The following is a 15,726-nucleotide window of genomic DNA, read 5'->3' on the forward strand; positions in this document are numbered from 1 at the left end:
GATTTAGAATTATGGCTTGACAGTTATTTATCTTTTTGGTTTTCTTTTTCGGCACTTTAAAGATGTTTTTGCCCTATATTCTAGCCTCTGAAGTTTCTAATGGGAATCCTTCAGTTAGTTATATGCTGTTTCCCTGCACATAATATGTCATTTTTCCTTGGCAACTTTCAAGAGTTTCTCTTCATCTTTCTTTAGCTTTTAGGAATTGTATGATTATGTTTCAAGATGTGGTTTTATGTGTATTTATCCTTCTTAGGGTTAGCTGAACTTCTTGTATTTGTAAGTTAATTTTTTTTACCCAGTTTAGGAAGCATTCAGTTATTATTTTTTCATATATTTTCCTGATCTCTTTTCTCTGCCCTTTCCTTAGTACATGTATATTAGACTACCTGATATTGTCCCATAATGCATTAAGGCTCTGTTTATTGCTTTTAAATCTTTGTTCTCATTGTTTTTCATACTGGATAATTCTTATTGGCTATCTAGTGAAATTTTCATTTCAAATATTGTTCTTTTCAGTTCCAGAATTTTCATTTGGTCTTTCTTTATTGCTTCCATTTCCTTTCTTTCAGTCATTATGAAAATGTTTTTCTCCTTTATGTCCTTGAACATATTATAATAGATGCTTGAAAGTTCTTATCTGAAAATTCCAACACCTAGGTCATCTCAAGGTCTACGACAGACAACATTTTCTCTTGATTATGGATCACATTTTCCTATTTCTTCACATATCCTTTAATTTTTGGTTAATGAACGTTGTCATGATATATTATAGAGATTTTAGAGTCTGTTTTCTTCCTTTAAATAACGTAGACTTTTTTTGTTCTCTCAAATTCTTAGCTGATCGCCTGAAACTTGTGGGTACTTAGTGTTACATTTTGTTATAAGACATTTTGGTTTTGTCTTTAGTTTTAGTATTAGTCCTTTATTAAGGCATAGCCCCTCTGAGGTTTTGAAAAAAAACCTCAAGGTATTTACCAAGCTCTTATAATTGGATGGGATTCAAATTCCAAATTCTACAGGCAGTAGTTGTAGGCATTAGGCAGCAGTTGAAATCTCTGCTCAGTTTTTCAGCTTTCTAGTTATTGTTTTCCACTGGGCTCACTGGCATCTCCCCCACATATATGCAGTTTAGGGGTCATCCAAGGATTGAGAGGAATTTTTATAAAGAAGTGAAGCTCTATTTTATATGGTTCTTTGCTTTTTGGAACTTCCTCCCTTAAAGCCCATCTACTCTGGCAGCCCTGAACTCCATTTTCGGACACTTCAAGCAAATATGACTGTGGCTTTCTCCTTGAATTCTAGTTGCTCTTTGTGGATTGAAAGAACCCTCAGGGAGAAGCTGTATAAATGCAGATCTCACCCAGTTCAATTCACTCAGTCCAATTTCCTTCTTTCAAGGAACAAATTTCCAACATTATCTGCCTTCTTTTAGTCAGCATATAATAATACCTTCAAATAGTTGAAAAAATATTTTGTCCAGAGTTTATAACAGTTATCCACAGGAGAGGTAATCCAATATAATCTCTTCTATTACTGATATAACTTAAAAATTTTAAATGTTTATTCATTTTTGAGAGAGAGACAGAGACAGAGCATGAGCAGGGGAGGGGCAGAGAGGGAGACAGAATCTGAAGCAGGCTCCAGGCTCTGAGCTGTCAACACAGAGCCTGATGTGGGGCTCAAACCCACCAACTGTGAGATCATGATCTGAGCCAAAGTCAAATGCTTAACTAACTGAGCCACCAAGGCGCCCCAATTATTGACATAATTTATTGACATAAATTTCTCTCACAGAAATTTTAACTTACGGTGTGCGTGTGTGTTAAGAATAAATTATACCTTTCATCTTTATGAATACTCATAGGATCATTAAATAATACATCCTGAGGGAATCCTCATGTATTATCCAGACTATTCTGTCCTACCAAGCAATGACTATCTAAAACTTATGATTAATCTCCTGCTTTTATTCATTCATGTATTAGTTTAAGGTATACAGCATAATGATTTGACATACCATTGACCCTTGAAAAATGTGGTTGATGCCCCAACCCACAGGCAGTCAAAAATCCATGTATAACTTTTGACTCCCCCAAAACTTAACTAATAGTGTACTGGTGATTGGAAGCCTTACTGATAGCATAAATAGTCAAGTAACATATATATTGTATGTTATATGACTTATATACTGTATTGGTACAATAAAGTAAGCTAGAAAAAAGAAAATGTTACTGGGAAAGTCATAAGGAAGAAAAATTACATTTACAGTACTGTATTTATTGAAAAAAACCCCACATATAAGCAGATCTGTGCATTACAAACCTATGTTGTTCAGGGGTCAACTATATGTATATACTGTGAAATGATTACCACAATGTCTAGTTAACATCCACAACCACACATAGTTATAATTTTTTTTCTTGGTTTGAGAACTTCTAAGAACTATCCTTTTAGCAACTTTCAAATATACAATAGAGTACTATCAACTATAGTCGTCAAGGTGTACATTGTATCCCCAGGACTTATTTTACAACTGGAAATTTGTATGTTTTAACCACCTTCCCCTATTTTGCTCATCCCTCACTCCCCTGGTTCCTATCTCTGGCAACCACAAATCTGTTTTTGTTTTTTTTTTTAGGATTCCGCATATATACTGAGATCATATGGCATTTGTCTTTGTCTGACTTATTTCGCTTGGCGTAATGCCTTCAAGGTCCATCACTGTTGTTGAAAATGGCAGGATTTCCTTCATTTTTTATGGTCAAATAATATTCTATTGTGTGTGTATATGTGTGTGTGTGTATGTACATCACATTTTCTTTATCAGTTCATCCATTAGTGATCACTTGGTTTGTTTCCATGTCTTGGCCATTGTAAATAATGCTGATCTCTTGCTTTAAAAGAGGCCGAGGAGGAAAGATGCTTCTTTAGGAAATGAGCTCCCTGTCGGGACACTCCCAATTAAATGCTATAATTTAAACTCATATAATAGCTTCATTACAGGGTCACTGAATTATACAGACAGATGAATGTATAAGCATTACCGAAGCTGAGTTTGTCCCATTAAACCACGGATGTTAAAGAGGTATCTTTCCCCATGTTTTTGTGTGTACGTTATCTACACTTTTCTTTGCTTTGCTTCTTCACCTCTTCAGCAACAAAGGAACTCATCACTGCTGGTCTGTTTTACTTGGGTTCTTACACCTTACTTAATATCCTGGCATCTATACATTCCCCATTCTCCTGACCTGACTTCTGTATCCTTCTGGTTGTTCTGAGCCTTAATGTTATGGGTTGAACTGTTTCCCCACAAAATCCTTATGTTGAAGTCCTGGACTCCAATACTTCATAGTGTAACCTTATATGGAGAGAGGGTCTTTATAGGGGTAATAAAGTAAACACAAAACCATTAGGGTGGGCCCTAATCCAATATAACTGGTATTTTTATAAAAAGGAGAAATTTGGATCAGAGACATACACAGAAGGAAGATTATGTGAAGAAACACAGGGGGAATATGGCCATCTGTAAAACAAAGGCTGGGACAGCAGATCCCTCCTTCACAGAAGAAACCAATCCTACTGACTGATCTTAGACTTCCAGCCTGCAGAACTATGAGACAACAAATTTCTGTTGTTTAAGGAATCCAGTTTGCGGCACTGTGTTATGGCAGCCTTAGCAAACTAATACACTTACCACTTAACAAATAATCTGATCACAGTTTTTCAACTTGATTCTGACTCAAGGCTTTCCTTTGTCTCCTTTGATCTACTCACCCCTCAGTTTGGTAAATGGGCAAAAAAGCAAAATAACGGATCTGTGTCTTTTTTTAACTTAATTCAAATGACTTTCCTGATCCTAGATTCCTTGTATTATAAAATAAGGATATTGCTCCTGCCCTACCCGTCTACCTAAGTAAAGCTCAAATAAGGTAGTGCACAGAAAATATAAAATGCTACACAAATCTCAGGCATCCCGAGTCATTGCTCTTTGTTCATAATATGTTCTTCCTCTTGCCAAATTATGAGAGAACTAGTTAGAGGGTTCAAGTTCAGAATTCTCCACTTTTTAAAGAAAAACCCTTTCAACCTAAGACTTTATTTTGCTACTTCTAGTTCAAGAGGCAGATGTGAGGTAGATGATGAGTGTGGGATGATACTTCAAGTTTTTATCATTCTGGCATCTCGAGAGGGTTTAAAAGAATTCCTCAAACAACATATTTATTTTAATAAGAAACTAACATAAGGAAACCAATTTTTTTTAGAGAATAGGCTTTTTAGAAAGCATAAGAAAAGAAGAACTAATGGCACATCAAACTGCATTAACAAAACTAGGATGTGTATTAAATGTGATTTTAAAATTTGTAAAATTAAATGTGGGATGTTGGCAGTTCTTCAACATACTTTATATGTTCCTTTGTTTTTAAAACGATTTTGTTAATGAGAATTTGAAAAATTGTTGTTTCTACAATAATACGCATTTTTATAAAATTATAGAACTTATTCCCAAACAGCTTATAGTCTAGTATATTGATTCTTATCCAGTTTCAAATGTTACTCAAAAGAACCAAAATTTGAAATGATTCTACCCTTTTCAGTTCTCTAGAATGCCTCCAGATGGCATTAAAACCCTTTTCCCATTATATTTTGCAGCACAAAAATTTAAAAATTAGTACTATTTGAACCACTTAAGACTAGTCACATTCATTATATCATCAGAAATCATGACAGTAGAACTATTTAGAATTTTTAGGACAATATTTTAAGAAAGACAAACATGTAATTATATCTTTTGTGAAATATATAGCCCTCTGATACACACCAAAGGATCTTCCTAGAATGAGAAACAGATCTTGGACAAAATAAGACATTCAATAATATTGTATCACGAGGTGTGGTATCTAATGAATAGCATTTTAGATGCTGAGCAATATGAGCACTGGCTCACACAAAGATAAATTCACAAAGCTGTCTCATAATAAGAAAACTTATCTTGCCCCTCAGAGTAATAAAAATAAAGATTCTTAAGGAGCCAACCTGTGACTGGTTCCTGTGAAGCTAAAGTAATTTGCTAGCTCGTGAATTATTTTATTTAAACTTTGGAATATAAAGTTGGTATCAAATTAATCATTAAAAAACACATTTGGATTCTTTGAGTACTGAGAGGAAAAAGACAAAAAATAGAGAGTGAGGAACACATGCTTTCTAAGTGCCTTTTCTTATGTTTTTAAAATTGCGTTTGTAAATTCAAAAACATGACAAATTTGAGATTCCAGAGATATTCATCATCATATTTTTCACACAATTCCAAGGTGAGGTTGGAGATGGCAGGCTTTTAAAATGACATTGGTACTTCATCGTGTGTACGACAGAATACCTCCCAGTATATGTGAAAAGTCACACAGTTATTTAGGACAGGGATGAAAATCTCCAGCCAAATTCTAAAGGGTTTGTCTCCTTTCTCCCCAATGACACACACCCTGAAATCTTACTACATTTCTATTTTATCAGGAGGAGTATTTACATTTTTAAGATTACTCTTACTGTGCTAAAGCATAAGAAAGACCTCAAAATGTGTCCGCACCCAAAAGCATTGAAAGACATCATCATGAGAAAGAGAACCACAGGCTTCCTTCCATTATTAGTATTACTCTTACGTGATATTTGCACTGTTTCATACTACAGACATATTATCTGGATAGAAACAGGAAAGAGACTTACGATGTATTCGATGTGCCATTGTCAGGACTCTCTGGCTCAGCATCACCTTTCTCTTAAAAAGGAAGCAGACAAAAAATGTCAACATGTGAGTGTTACGGTCTTTAAGATTTAAGAGAAATTAAATATATTTCAATGCTCCTATTAAAAATCTTTCAAAATGTGCAGCAGGAGGCTTTTAAAACATCTTTTTATTGTCTGAGAACCGGATTGTCAAGTAATTTCTTCTATGTATTACAATTGCCCAGGCATGGATCTGTGAGTAGGTACTAGGAGCTGTTTGCAAACAACCAGAGGTTCAGAGTGGAGACCCTGCCAAAAGATGAATATCTTACAGATGGAACCTGTTTCCTTCCATTTCATTTTACAGACAATTTAAGGAAATAAACTCCATTAGCATTCTAACATGCAAGCCATTTTGACTTTTGATCCCTTTTGCTAATCCAAGCAGGTCAGGTTCCATAAGAAGGTGGAGAGAACCGTACAGAACATTGATAGATTACAAGATCCCCAAGATGTATACCCACTGAAAGTCCTGGCAGCAGCTTTTGGGGACCCCTGAATTAATGGAGAATAAGGTATAAACCAGAAATCCTTCCAGACCATTTGAAAGTCTAGCTAAAGAAATGTTTCTGTGGTTTGTGGTCATCAAACACTTAATAGGCTTTAATTAAGGGAGTCTGGAACCAGTTCACTTTTAGTAGTTTTAAATGGCAAATTCTTCTAGCAATAGATATAATTCTTCGATCCTTGGCCATTGAGGGTTTGAACCATGCATCCTTATTTTGTAAGGTGCTTCTTTTTATTTCCTTGAGGCTAGGGGAAGGAAGGGGAAGGGTCATGACTTGCAAGTGTGAGTCGGCTAGAGTTATGATGATTGTGTGGTGCTAACAGTTGAGTAAAGCCTAGAAAAGGTTGTGGGTTGTAAGAAATGGGCTTGATGGCGGCCACTTGCTTTTGCTTTGCCCTTTCAAGTCAGGCCTAAACATCTTGTAGAACCTCAGGCCAATGGCACTAGATGAGCCTCCCTTGTCAGCAGATGACATTAGCTTGTGGTCACCTAGTCTCAGGAATGATTCCATGATTAACATGATGTAATTATGTTTAACTTATTTTCATGATGAACACATTCCAAAGATATCACCCAAACTGAACTCAAAAGTAAATTTTACAGGGGATCCTGGGTGGTTCAGTCAGCTAGGTGTCTGACTTTGGCTCAAGTCATGATCTCACGGTTCATGAGTTCAAGCCCTGTGTTGGGCTCTGTACCATCAGCACAGAGCCTACTTTGGATCCTCTGTCCATTCTCTGTCCCGCAACCCCCCCCACCCCCCCCACCCCGCCCACGGGTTTTCTCTCTCTCTCAAAATAAACTTAAAAAAAGGAAACTTTACAATTTCTCCTTTTTTAAATAGAAAATTAAAGAGTTGTGAGGGAAAAAAGGCACAGTTACATATATAGTTCACACATTTATCTCAGATATAACTCTGTTAATATGTCTACACAGTGCCAGAAAAACCATGAGGGACAGTCACTTTGTTAAAAAGCCACAAAACTGATTTAGGTGCCTTGATAACAAACATTGATTAGACAAAGCCCCAGTACAAAGGAATCCATTTTGAAATAAAAGTAGAGGCAGCAAATAAACAAACTTGCTTTCAAGCTCATAGTTTGATACTATATTTTTGTCTTCCAGGCCAGTCTGTGGTGTACTTATATAGGAGCCATGTAAGTCCTCATCAACTGGTTCTAGTGCTGGAAAATAACCTAATTTAGTTCTTTCCAGGATCACTTTTCCACGAAGTAACCATGCTTCCTGCCAGAATGCCAAATAAGAGCTGTAACACCTGCATTATGTAAGACAAAACTAAATGGAGGTTTAATTTCTGAAACATATTGATATATTTTCCCCTTTAATTTGGGAAAATTGGTTACTTTCCTGCGTTTATAGCCACTGGTAATAACCCCACATAAAATCTTAATCAAGAATGTAAAACAGCAGGTTCAGGAGCAGCAGGCAATAGTAAACATTGCTAAACAACTTGTGTCAAAAACCCAGAAAATCAATAATATAAACAGAGACGATTATTTGGATGTTTGAATAAGTATGTTTTACCTTGAGCAACAATGCTGTCAGATAAACTGCAGGCTGATAGGGTACAGGCCTTAGTGCACATGGGATCTGGGGGCTGCAGGAATTGTGGGCTGGATCAGCTCAGGGACAAAGCTGCAGCTGATGATCTCTGCTCTTAGCAGCACTTATGTTGTGGCAACAGGGAAAAACAGAATAGGAAGGATACAATGGGGCCAAACAGGGCATTTACAGATGGTCCTAGAGAGAGTGTTCTCTGACTTGGGTGCTGATAATGAATTAATCTTTCTGGGGGAAAAGTAAGCTCAGAATGGAGACAGGGATTAAAGCTGTGTTTGTCATTCACAAAGAATAAGACATAAAATTCTCAACATCTTGAAATTTTAGGTGATGCAATTTCTGAAGTTAACTTGAAATGTTTAAGTACATAAGCCATTAAGAATCATAGTCTCTTTTTCAGGACCCAAGGGAAGATAATAAATGTATACTAGAAAACTCTTGACAAAAAAAATTCTTAGTTGGATGCTCAGGTGTTTCCCTGCAGCCACCAAAGAAGACTTTTTGGGGTCACCCTGGTTATTTCAGCTGTTTTCATGATAGATACCACACTGGTCTCTGTATTGATCATTAAGAAACTGGACATAAAAGAATGGCTCAGGAGCACTGTGGTTATTTTGCATGTGGAAATATAATTACAGAGAGGAAGAGGGCACAAAAAATGAGCCATAGGATATATATATCTACATACACATGTAAATGCATAGGTATGTATATACGTATATTATATGCATACTTTCAGTTTGATGCTCCATATTTGTCTACTTGAGCCTTCCACAGTACTTAAACATATACTACATGCTTCATATAGGTCTTCTGTCTCATGACCTGTCATGAATACAGAATCCCTGTCACAGTAGTGGAGGAAGAGGAGAAAGGTACACTCACCACTGAGATGAATATACAGTTTGAGGTATGAAACAGCTTGATGGCCCCAATAGGCCACTTAAAAAAAAAATGACAGTAGCTACACTTTTAATCCAATAAATGCACCGAGGACTTAAACGCTGGGCACTCTAGCAAGCATAAAGATAAATAATACCTAATTCATGCTCTTTAAACACAGAACATGACTGCACTCCTGGAGTATGTACTCTCCATCAACAGTGCGACAAGGTGGACTACATACTGTTGAAAGGGAATAAAAATACACCTGCGTTAAGCTGTATTCTGCTGCAGAGAGAAGTTGCTATACTATAACTTTTATTTCTTTTTTTTTTTTAAGTTTATTTTATTTATTTTGAGAGAGAGGGAGAAAGCGCGAGCAGGGGAGGGGCAGAGAGAGAGGAGAGAGCAAGAATCCCAAGAATCTCCATGCTGGTAGTGCAGAGTCTGACATGGGGCTCCAACCCAAGAACCATGAGATCAGGACCTGAGCCACCCAGGCACCCCTATGACTTTTCTTTATAATGAAAGGAATCCATGTTTGCAGTGTTGACTTTGCTAGCTTTTGTTTTTAGTTATGTTAGCCCTTCAACCACTATGCTCAGTGATATACTTGTTTCTAGATGTAATGACTTTAGACTGTGTAACGATTTCTGTTATCAAAGATGAGACTTAAGGTACTTAATATACTACCATCTCTGCTTACAATTCTTACTAGTCTATTATTACTTTTAGTGCCTCTACTGGGTATTTATAACCTTAAGTTTAACCTTCTATTTCTTGATTAATCAACTATTGACAGTATCTTTTCCTGTATACTATGTGAAATGTGGAAATTCATTCATCTATTCTTCCCTCCTGCCTTCCCTCTCTCCACTGTACACAACTCTGCACAGCTATACGTTTCCTTCTACATAGCCAAGATTTAAAATATTTATATTCTGTTCAGTAATTATTAATGAGTCACCCTCATTAATATTAATTTAATTAATAATTTAATTTTTGGAATTGCCTATAGGCCAATTAGAAAAATTACAAACCAATGAATAATAGGATTTATAATATTATAATGATTAAATATTAGTCACTAAGGAACCAAGAAGTAAGACTGGATGTGTACAGAAAGGAATGTCATAAACCCAAATGAAGGCAAGTGTTCCTGGCATTTCAGTCAAATGTATTCCCATTCTTACATTTCATCCTGCCACGTGTTAATCTGTCTCAAGTAAAGGCTATACTTTTCCTTAAAAAAATGTTCAATAGAGTATGCATTTAATGTACATAAAATGTATATGTATATGAAAGTGTACACATGAAGTTTTAAAAAATTAAAATGAGTTAACTTTGAAAACATCTTCCAGGCCAGGAAGTGGGTATTACCAAGAAATAACCCAGAAACCTCCTATTTCTGCCATCCCCACCAGCTATCTGGAAATGGAATCTTGTGTTAATCATTCCTTTTCTTTTCTTAATAGCTTTTACCATCCATGTATTCATTAGCAAATAAAATATTCTTCAGTTTTTTCTGATTTTAAATTTTATATAAATGGAATCATACTGTATGCATTCTTTTGAGACTTCCTTCTGTCACTCAACATTATGATTTTGAGAGTCAGCCATCATGATGTATTGTAGTGTTGATCATTCTCACTGTGGTGCAGCAACCCCTTATAAGAATCTACCATCATTTCCTTACTCATTTGACTCTTGATGGACACTTAAGTTTTTTTCATTAGAATGATGTCATTACACACATTCACGAACCTCCTTCTTTGTGCATGTGTTAGGAGTTCTGAGACGTGGGGCTTATATATTCTTAACTTTACTGGAGAATCTTAAACTGGTTTCTAAATTAACTTATAGTTAAGATTTAAAAGGTTTTTCTAACATAATTATGTAAAATGTAATTTCATTGTGGTGTTTGCATATCTGAGTACCAATAAGGAGATATATTGTGCTTGCTCTCTGTGACATTCTCTTTAAACCCTTAAAATTTTTTTGTAGTATTCTTTTTTTTAATTCATAGAAGAAAATAACTATTTTCTTGATACAAATCTCCTGTCACATATATACATGCACACACAGAGACTCTCCTTAAATAATTTCTCCCAGTGGGAGTCTTTTTACTCCTTTTCTGGTATCTTTGGATGATTATAAGTTCTCAATATTAATGTACATGAATTTATCAACATTTTCCTTTATTTGATATCTTTTTTATTTTAATAAATATATCATAAAGATGTTCTATATTATCTTTTGAAAGTATAGAATTTTAATATTAACATTCAGGTCTTTAAAAAATACCTGGAAAAGTTTTTGTATATGGTGTGGTATATTAATTTCATTTTTTATCCCTATAGATAATCAATTATTCTGGTACTATTTATTAAGAAGCCCATTCTTTCTCCATTGGTCTACATTATCAGCTCTGTAATAAATCTGGTTTTCACACATTTGTGGGTCTGTTTCTGGGTCTTCTGTTTCATTGATCAATTTGTCTATTACTATCTTCATTACTTAGCTAAAAAATATGTACTTATTTCTAATACTAGTAAGGCCAGGCTCCAACCTTGTTCTTCTTCAGGAGTGTCTGAGCTATTCTTTTTTTTTTTTTTTTTTTAACGTTTACTTATTTTTGAGACAGAGAGAGACAGAGCATGAATGGGGGAGGGACACAGAGAGAGGGAGACACAGAATCGGAAGCAGGCTCCAGGCTCTGAGCCATCAGCCCAGAGCCTGATGCGGGGCTTGAACTCACGGACCGCGAGATCGTGACCTGAGCCGAAGTCGGATGCTCAACCGACTGAGCCACACAGGCGCCCCGTGTCTGAGCTATTCTTAGCCCTTTGATATATCACATACATTTGAGAATCAACTGTCGTTTTCCACATACACAAAAGTGAAGTTATAAATTTGCTGTCTGCTGGATCCTATTGCTACCATTGAGAAGTCAACTGGAAGTCTAATTGTTGCTTTTCTGAAGATATTAAAGGGTATTTTAAGATTTTTTTTATCTTTGTGATTTTCAGTTTAACTATAATGTGTCTAGTGTGGACCTCTTTTTATTTATCCTGTTTAATATTCATTGAGTTCTTTCAATCTGTGTGGTAGTGTCTTTCAATTCTGGAAAATTTTCAGCCACTTTCTCCTTTAATATTTACTCTGTTCCCTTAGCTCCTTCTGGAATTCTAGTTGAATATACATTAGACCTCTCACTTTATCCCTTATGTTCTTTTCTTTTACTTTTTTTTTTTTTTTTTGGCAGCAGGGGCAAGGGGGAGGACAGAGAAAGTGCAAGAGCTGGGGACAGGGGCAAAGGAAGAGAGAGAATCTTAAGCAGGCTCCACACTCAGTGCAGAGCCTGACATGTGGCTCAATCCCACGACCCTTGGATCATGACTTGAGCCAAAACCAAGTCAGACACTCAACCAACTGAATCACCTGGGTGCCCCTGTCCCTCATGTTTCTTAACTTCCATTTTGTATTTTCCATTTCTCTAGGCTGCATTCTAGATAATTGCTTAAGTCCAATTTTGCAATTCATTACTTTTTTCTTCAGTGATGTCCAATCGTCTGCTGTTAAGCCTAAGGAATTCTTATTTTCTATTTTTATTTTCTCAATTATAGAGGTTCTGATTAGTATGTCTTCAAATCTTTTCTTTCTTTACCACATTTTCAATCTTCTCTTTTATTTCTAGAAATTAAAGTAAGCACTCTTGTTTTGTATTTTGGGCTTGGTAATTCCAATCTCTCAAGTCTTTGCCGGTCTAATTCTCTGTCATCTGTTTTTCATTGCTTTTGTTTATAGTCTCTTGTTTTCTTGTTTATGAGTTGTTTTGATAGTGAGTTTTTCATTTCTTTTAGAATTCTATTTTTATTCTTTTTCTTCTTTTCCATTTTCTTTCTTTTCTCTTTCTGGTATCCCTATTAGTTGGATTTTGACCTTTCCTCCCTGATTGATCTTCCATGTATCTTACCTTCCTTTTGTATTTCCTTCTGTCTTTTGCTTAATATCCAGAAAAAGAAAATGTTTTCAACCTTACATTCTAGATTCCAGACTTCAGGTATTTATATTAATTTTTTAAGTTTCATTGGCTATATTTAAATTCTCAAGTTCATTCTCTAATGACTTCTTTTTCATGCCATTCTGTTCCCTTTATATTTAATACAAATAATTTCAATTTTTTTCTGAAGGCTGTAATGATACTTGCAATTTTTTTCTTCTGTTCTTTGAATTAATATATTGATTCCCTTAGGGCCATTCCTTCTCTTTGATGCTCCTTGGTTATATATTCACATTTTTGAATGAAAATGGGTTGGTTAATGAAGGTAAATGATGTGAATTTCCTGTACTGGTACACTGATCTCTTTTCCTAACACTCCTTTGCCTTGGAGGGAAGGGCTGATTTAGAGCTCTTTGTAAGTGGATAGGGTTTGGTGACTCAAAGGCTTTATTTAGGGTTCAGAAGAGAGGCCTCAGGCAAGCTGGGAGCCCTAACCCTACACTCCAACAAAAGTAGGAAGTACTTCAGTCTGAGTATTAGTATTTTTTGTTTCCATCTTCAGCAAACTTGGCTCTTCTTTTGCCAACCATACATGTCTATTTTTAAGGTCTGGTGTCATCTCAGAATCTGTTCTGCTTCTCTCTTATTAAAGTTCCAGTCGTTAAGTGGAACTTTGGGTCAGCTCTTCATTTTCTTAGTAAATGTAACTAATTTTTTTTTGTCTTTTGGATTTTTGGGGGAGAAAAACCAGACTGGATGCTCTGTATAAGAAAACAGTTAGGATGGGGGTTGAGGTAATTGGTAGAAGAATGACCCAGGTCTTCCTATCTTGCTCACAATCCATGCCTATCTATTCTTTCTTGGGAATAAGTGGCAATATGGAGTCTCTCCTAGAGCTCCCTAGGATAGTTTCCACCACTATTAGAACTTGTTCCTGTTTTTTCCATCATTTTCCTTTCTTTCTTTTTCTGGGTCATGATCTTCCCTGCCAGGATGATCAAACAGTATGGTCCTTTCTGCTTCTGTTTTCCAGAAACTCAACAGAACTTCTGGTTTGTTGATTGCATCCCCTCGTGTTCTCAGTGCTATTATGGATTTATTTCCATTACTATAGCTTTTGGTTAGCTAAATGGGGATTCTAAAGAAAGGGGAAGAGGTGCTTATGCGTAGTCTTCCTCTTGAACAGGACACTCTCATAACTTTTAAAAAACACAGACATATATCATCTATTTTAATATTTAAGTTCCTCAATGCTTAAAAAGCTTATATTTTATAATATTAAATTAATCAGTAATTCAACAAAATGACTAGAGTATCCATCTTTTTTTTTTTTTTTCAACGTTTATTTATTTTTGAGACAGAGAGAGACAGAGCATGAACAGGGGAGGGGCAGAGACAGAGGGAGACACAGAATCTGAAACAGGCTGCAGGCTCTGAGCGGTCAGCACAGAGCCTGATGCGGGGCTCGAACTCACGGACCGTGAGATCATGACCTGAGCCGAAGTCCCGAAGTCAGATGCTTAACCGACCAAGCCACCCAGGCGCCCCTAGAGTATCCATCTTTTAAAGGATTTGGATTAAAAGAATTTCTGTTTAATTCACACACTCTTTCCCTTTAGTATCGACATACATACTTTTCCTAATTTCAAAAAGAAAAAAAGCATTGACCTGGGGCGCCTGGGTGGCTTAGTCGGTTAAGCGTCCAACTTCAGTTCAGGTCGTGATCTCACTGTTCGTGGATTCAAGCCCCATGTCAGGCTCTGTGCTGATAGTTCAGAACCTAGACCCTGCTTCAGATACTAGGTCTCCCTCTCTCTGTCCCTCTCTCTCTCTCTCTCTCTCTGTCTCTCTCAAAAATAAACATTAAAACAAAAAAAAAGCTTAAAAAAAAAAGGAAAAAAGCACTGACCTAAAGTGGTGATGCTTAGTCCGTCAATCCACACATACATATTTGTGTTTGGTGTCTCTGAAGTTCAGTTTTTTTTTTTTTCTATTTTCTACCTATTTACTGGAGTCAGAATTCCAGAAATATTCCAAACAATAATGATTCCAAACCAAAAATAAAACACAGCACTGGAACTACTGGTGGCATCAGCTCTCCTAAAGTTTTAAATATGCCATAATCTATAGAAAAAGCTCAGATTTTTGGGGCGCCTGGGTGGCTCAGTCGGTTAAGCGGCCGATTTTGGCTCAGGTCATGATCTCGCGGTCTGTGAGTTCGAGCCCCACGTCGGGCTCTGTGCTGACAGCTCAGAGCCTGCAGCCTGTTTCAGATTCTGTGTCTCCCTCTCTCTGACCCTCCCGCGTTCATGCTGTGTCTCTCTCTGTCTCAAAAATAAATAAACGTTAGGGGCGCCTGGGTGGCGCAGTCGGTTGAGCGTCCGACTTCAGCCAGGTCACGATCTCGCGGTCCGGGAGTTCGAGCCCCGCGTCAGGCTCTGGGCTGATGGCTCAGAGCCTGGAGCCTGTTTCCGATTCTGTGTCTCCCTCTCTCTCTGCCCCTCCCCCGTTCATGCTCTGTCTCTCTCTGTCACAAAAATAAATAAACGTTGAAAAAAAAAAATAAACGTTAAAAAAAAAATTAAAAAAAAAAGAAAGAAAAAGCTCAGAGTTTTAAATAGTGGTATTACCTTTTTATAGATGTACTTGGCTTTTGGGGGATTATTTGGGGAAAAAAACTCCCTACCCCTAGAAAAGAGGAAGTCAATCACAAATTTCCCTGACAACGAAACGCCAGAGAGTATACCACACAAGGCAGGTGTCACTTCACATTTCATACAAGATGGGGTCTGCTTTACGTAATCTAAACTGTAGTATAAGCATGAGGATTTATGACATGCCATAAAAATATGCCAGATGCATACAAAGTCAAAGTATATAGTTCTTGGACAAGAATTCAAATCCACTGTGAAATGACAGGGGACAAGGTAGTGAAATACAGTCTGTTGTCTTTGGGGTAGAGATCCTGGAA

At 36.6% G+C, this 15,726-nt stretch overlaps 1 protein-coding gene across 5 annotated transcripts in view; it reads right to left on the reverse strand.

Annotated features, from left to right (window-relative positions):
• Window positions 1-15,726, reverse strand: part of AFF3 (ALF transcription elongation factor 3) — a 578,761-nt gene that overhangs the window by 171,004 nt on the left and 392,031 nt on the right. For all 5 annotated transcript variants that reach the window (XM_086701326.1, XM_086701328.1, XM_086701330.1 and 2 more), the window contains one exon: window positions 5,722-5,773. In XM_086701326.1, coding sequence (XP_086557452.1) covers window positions 5,722-5,773 — 52 coding nt within the window. The remainder of the gene's footprint in view (window positions 1-5,721; window positions 5,774-15,726) is intronic.

This window comes from Puma concolor, chromosome A3 (assembly GCF_028749965.1).
Source record: "Puma concolor isolate L17-30 chromosome A3, mPumCon1.1.hap2, whole genome shotgun sequence".
NCBI classification, from domain to species: Eukaryota; Metazoa; Chordata; class Mammalia; order Carnivora; family Felidae; genus Puma; species Puma concolor.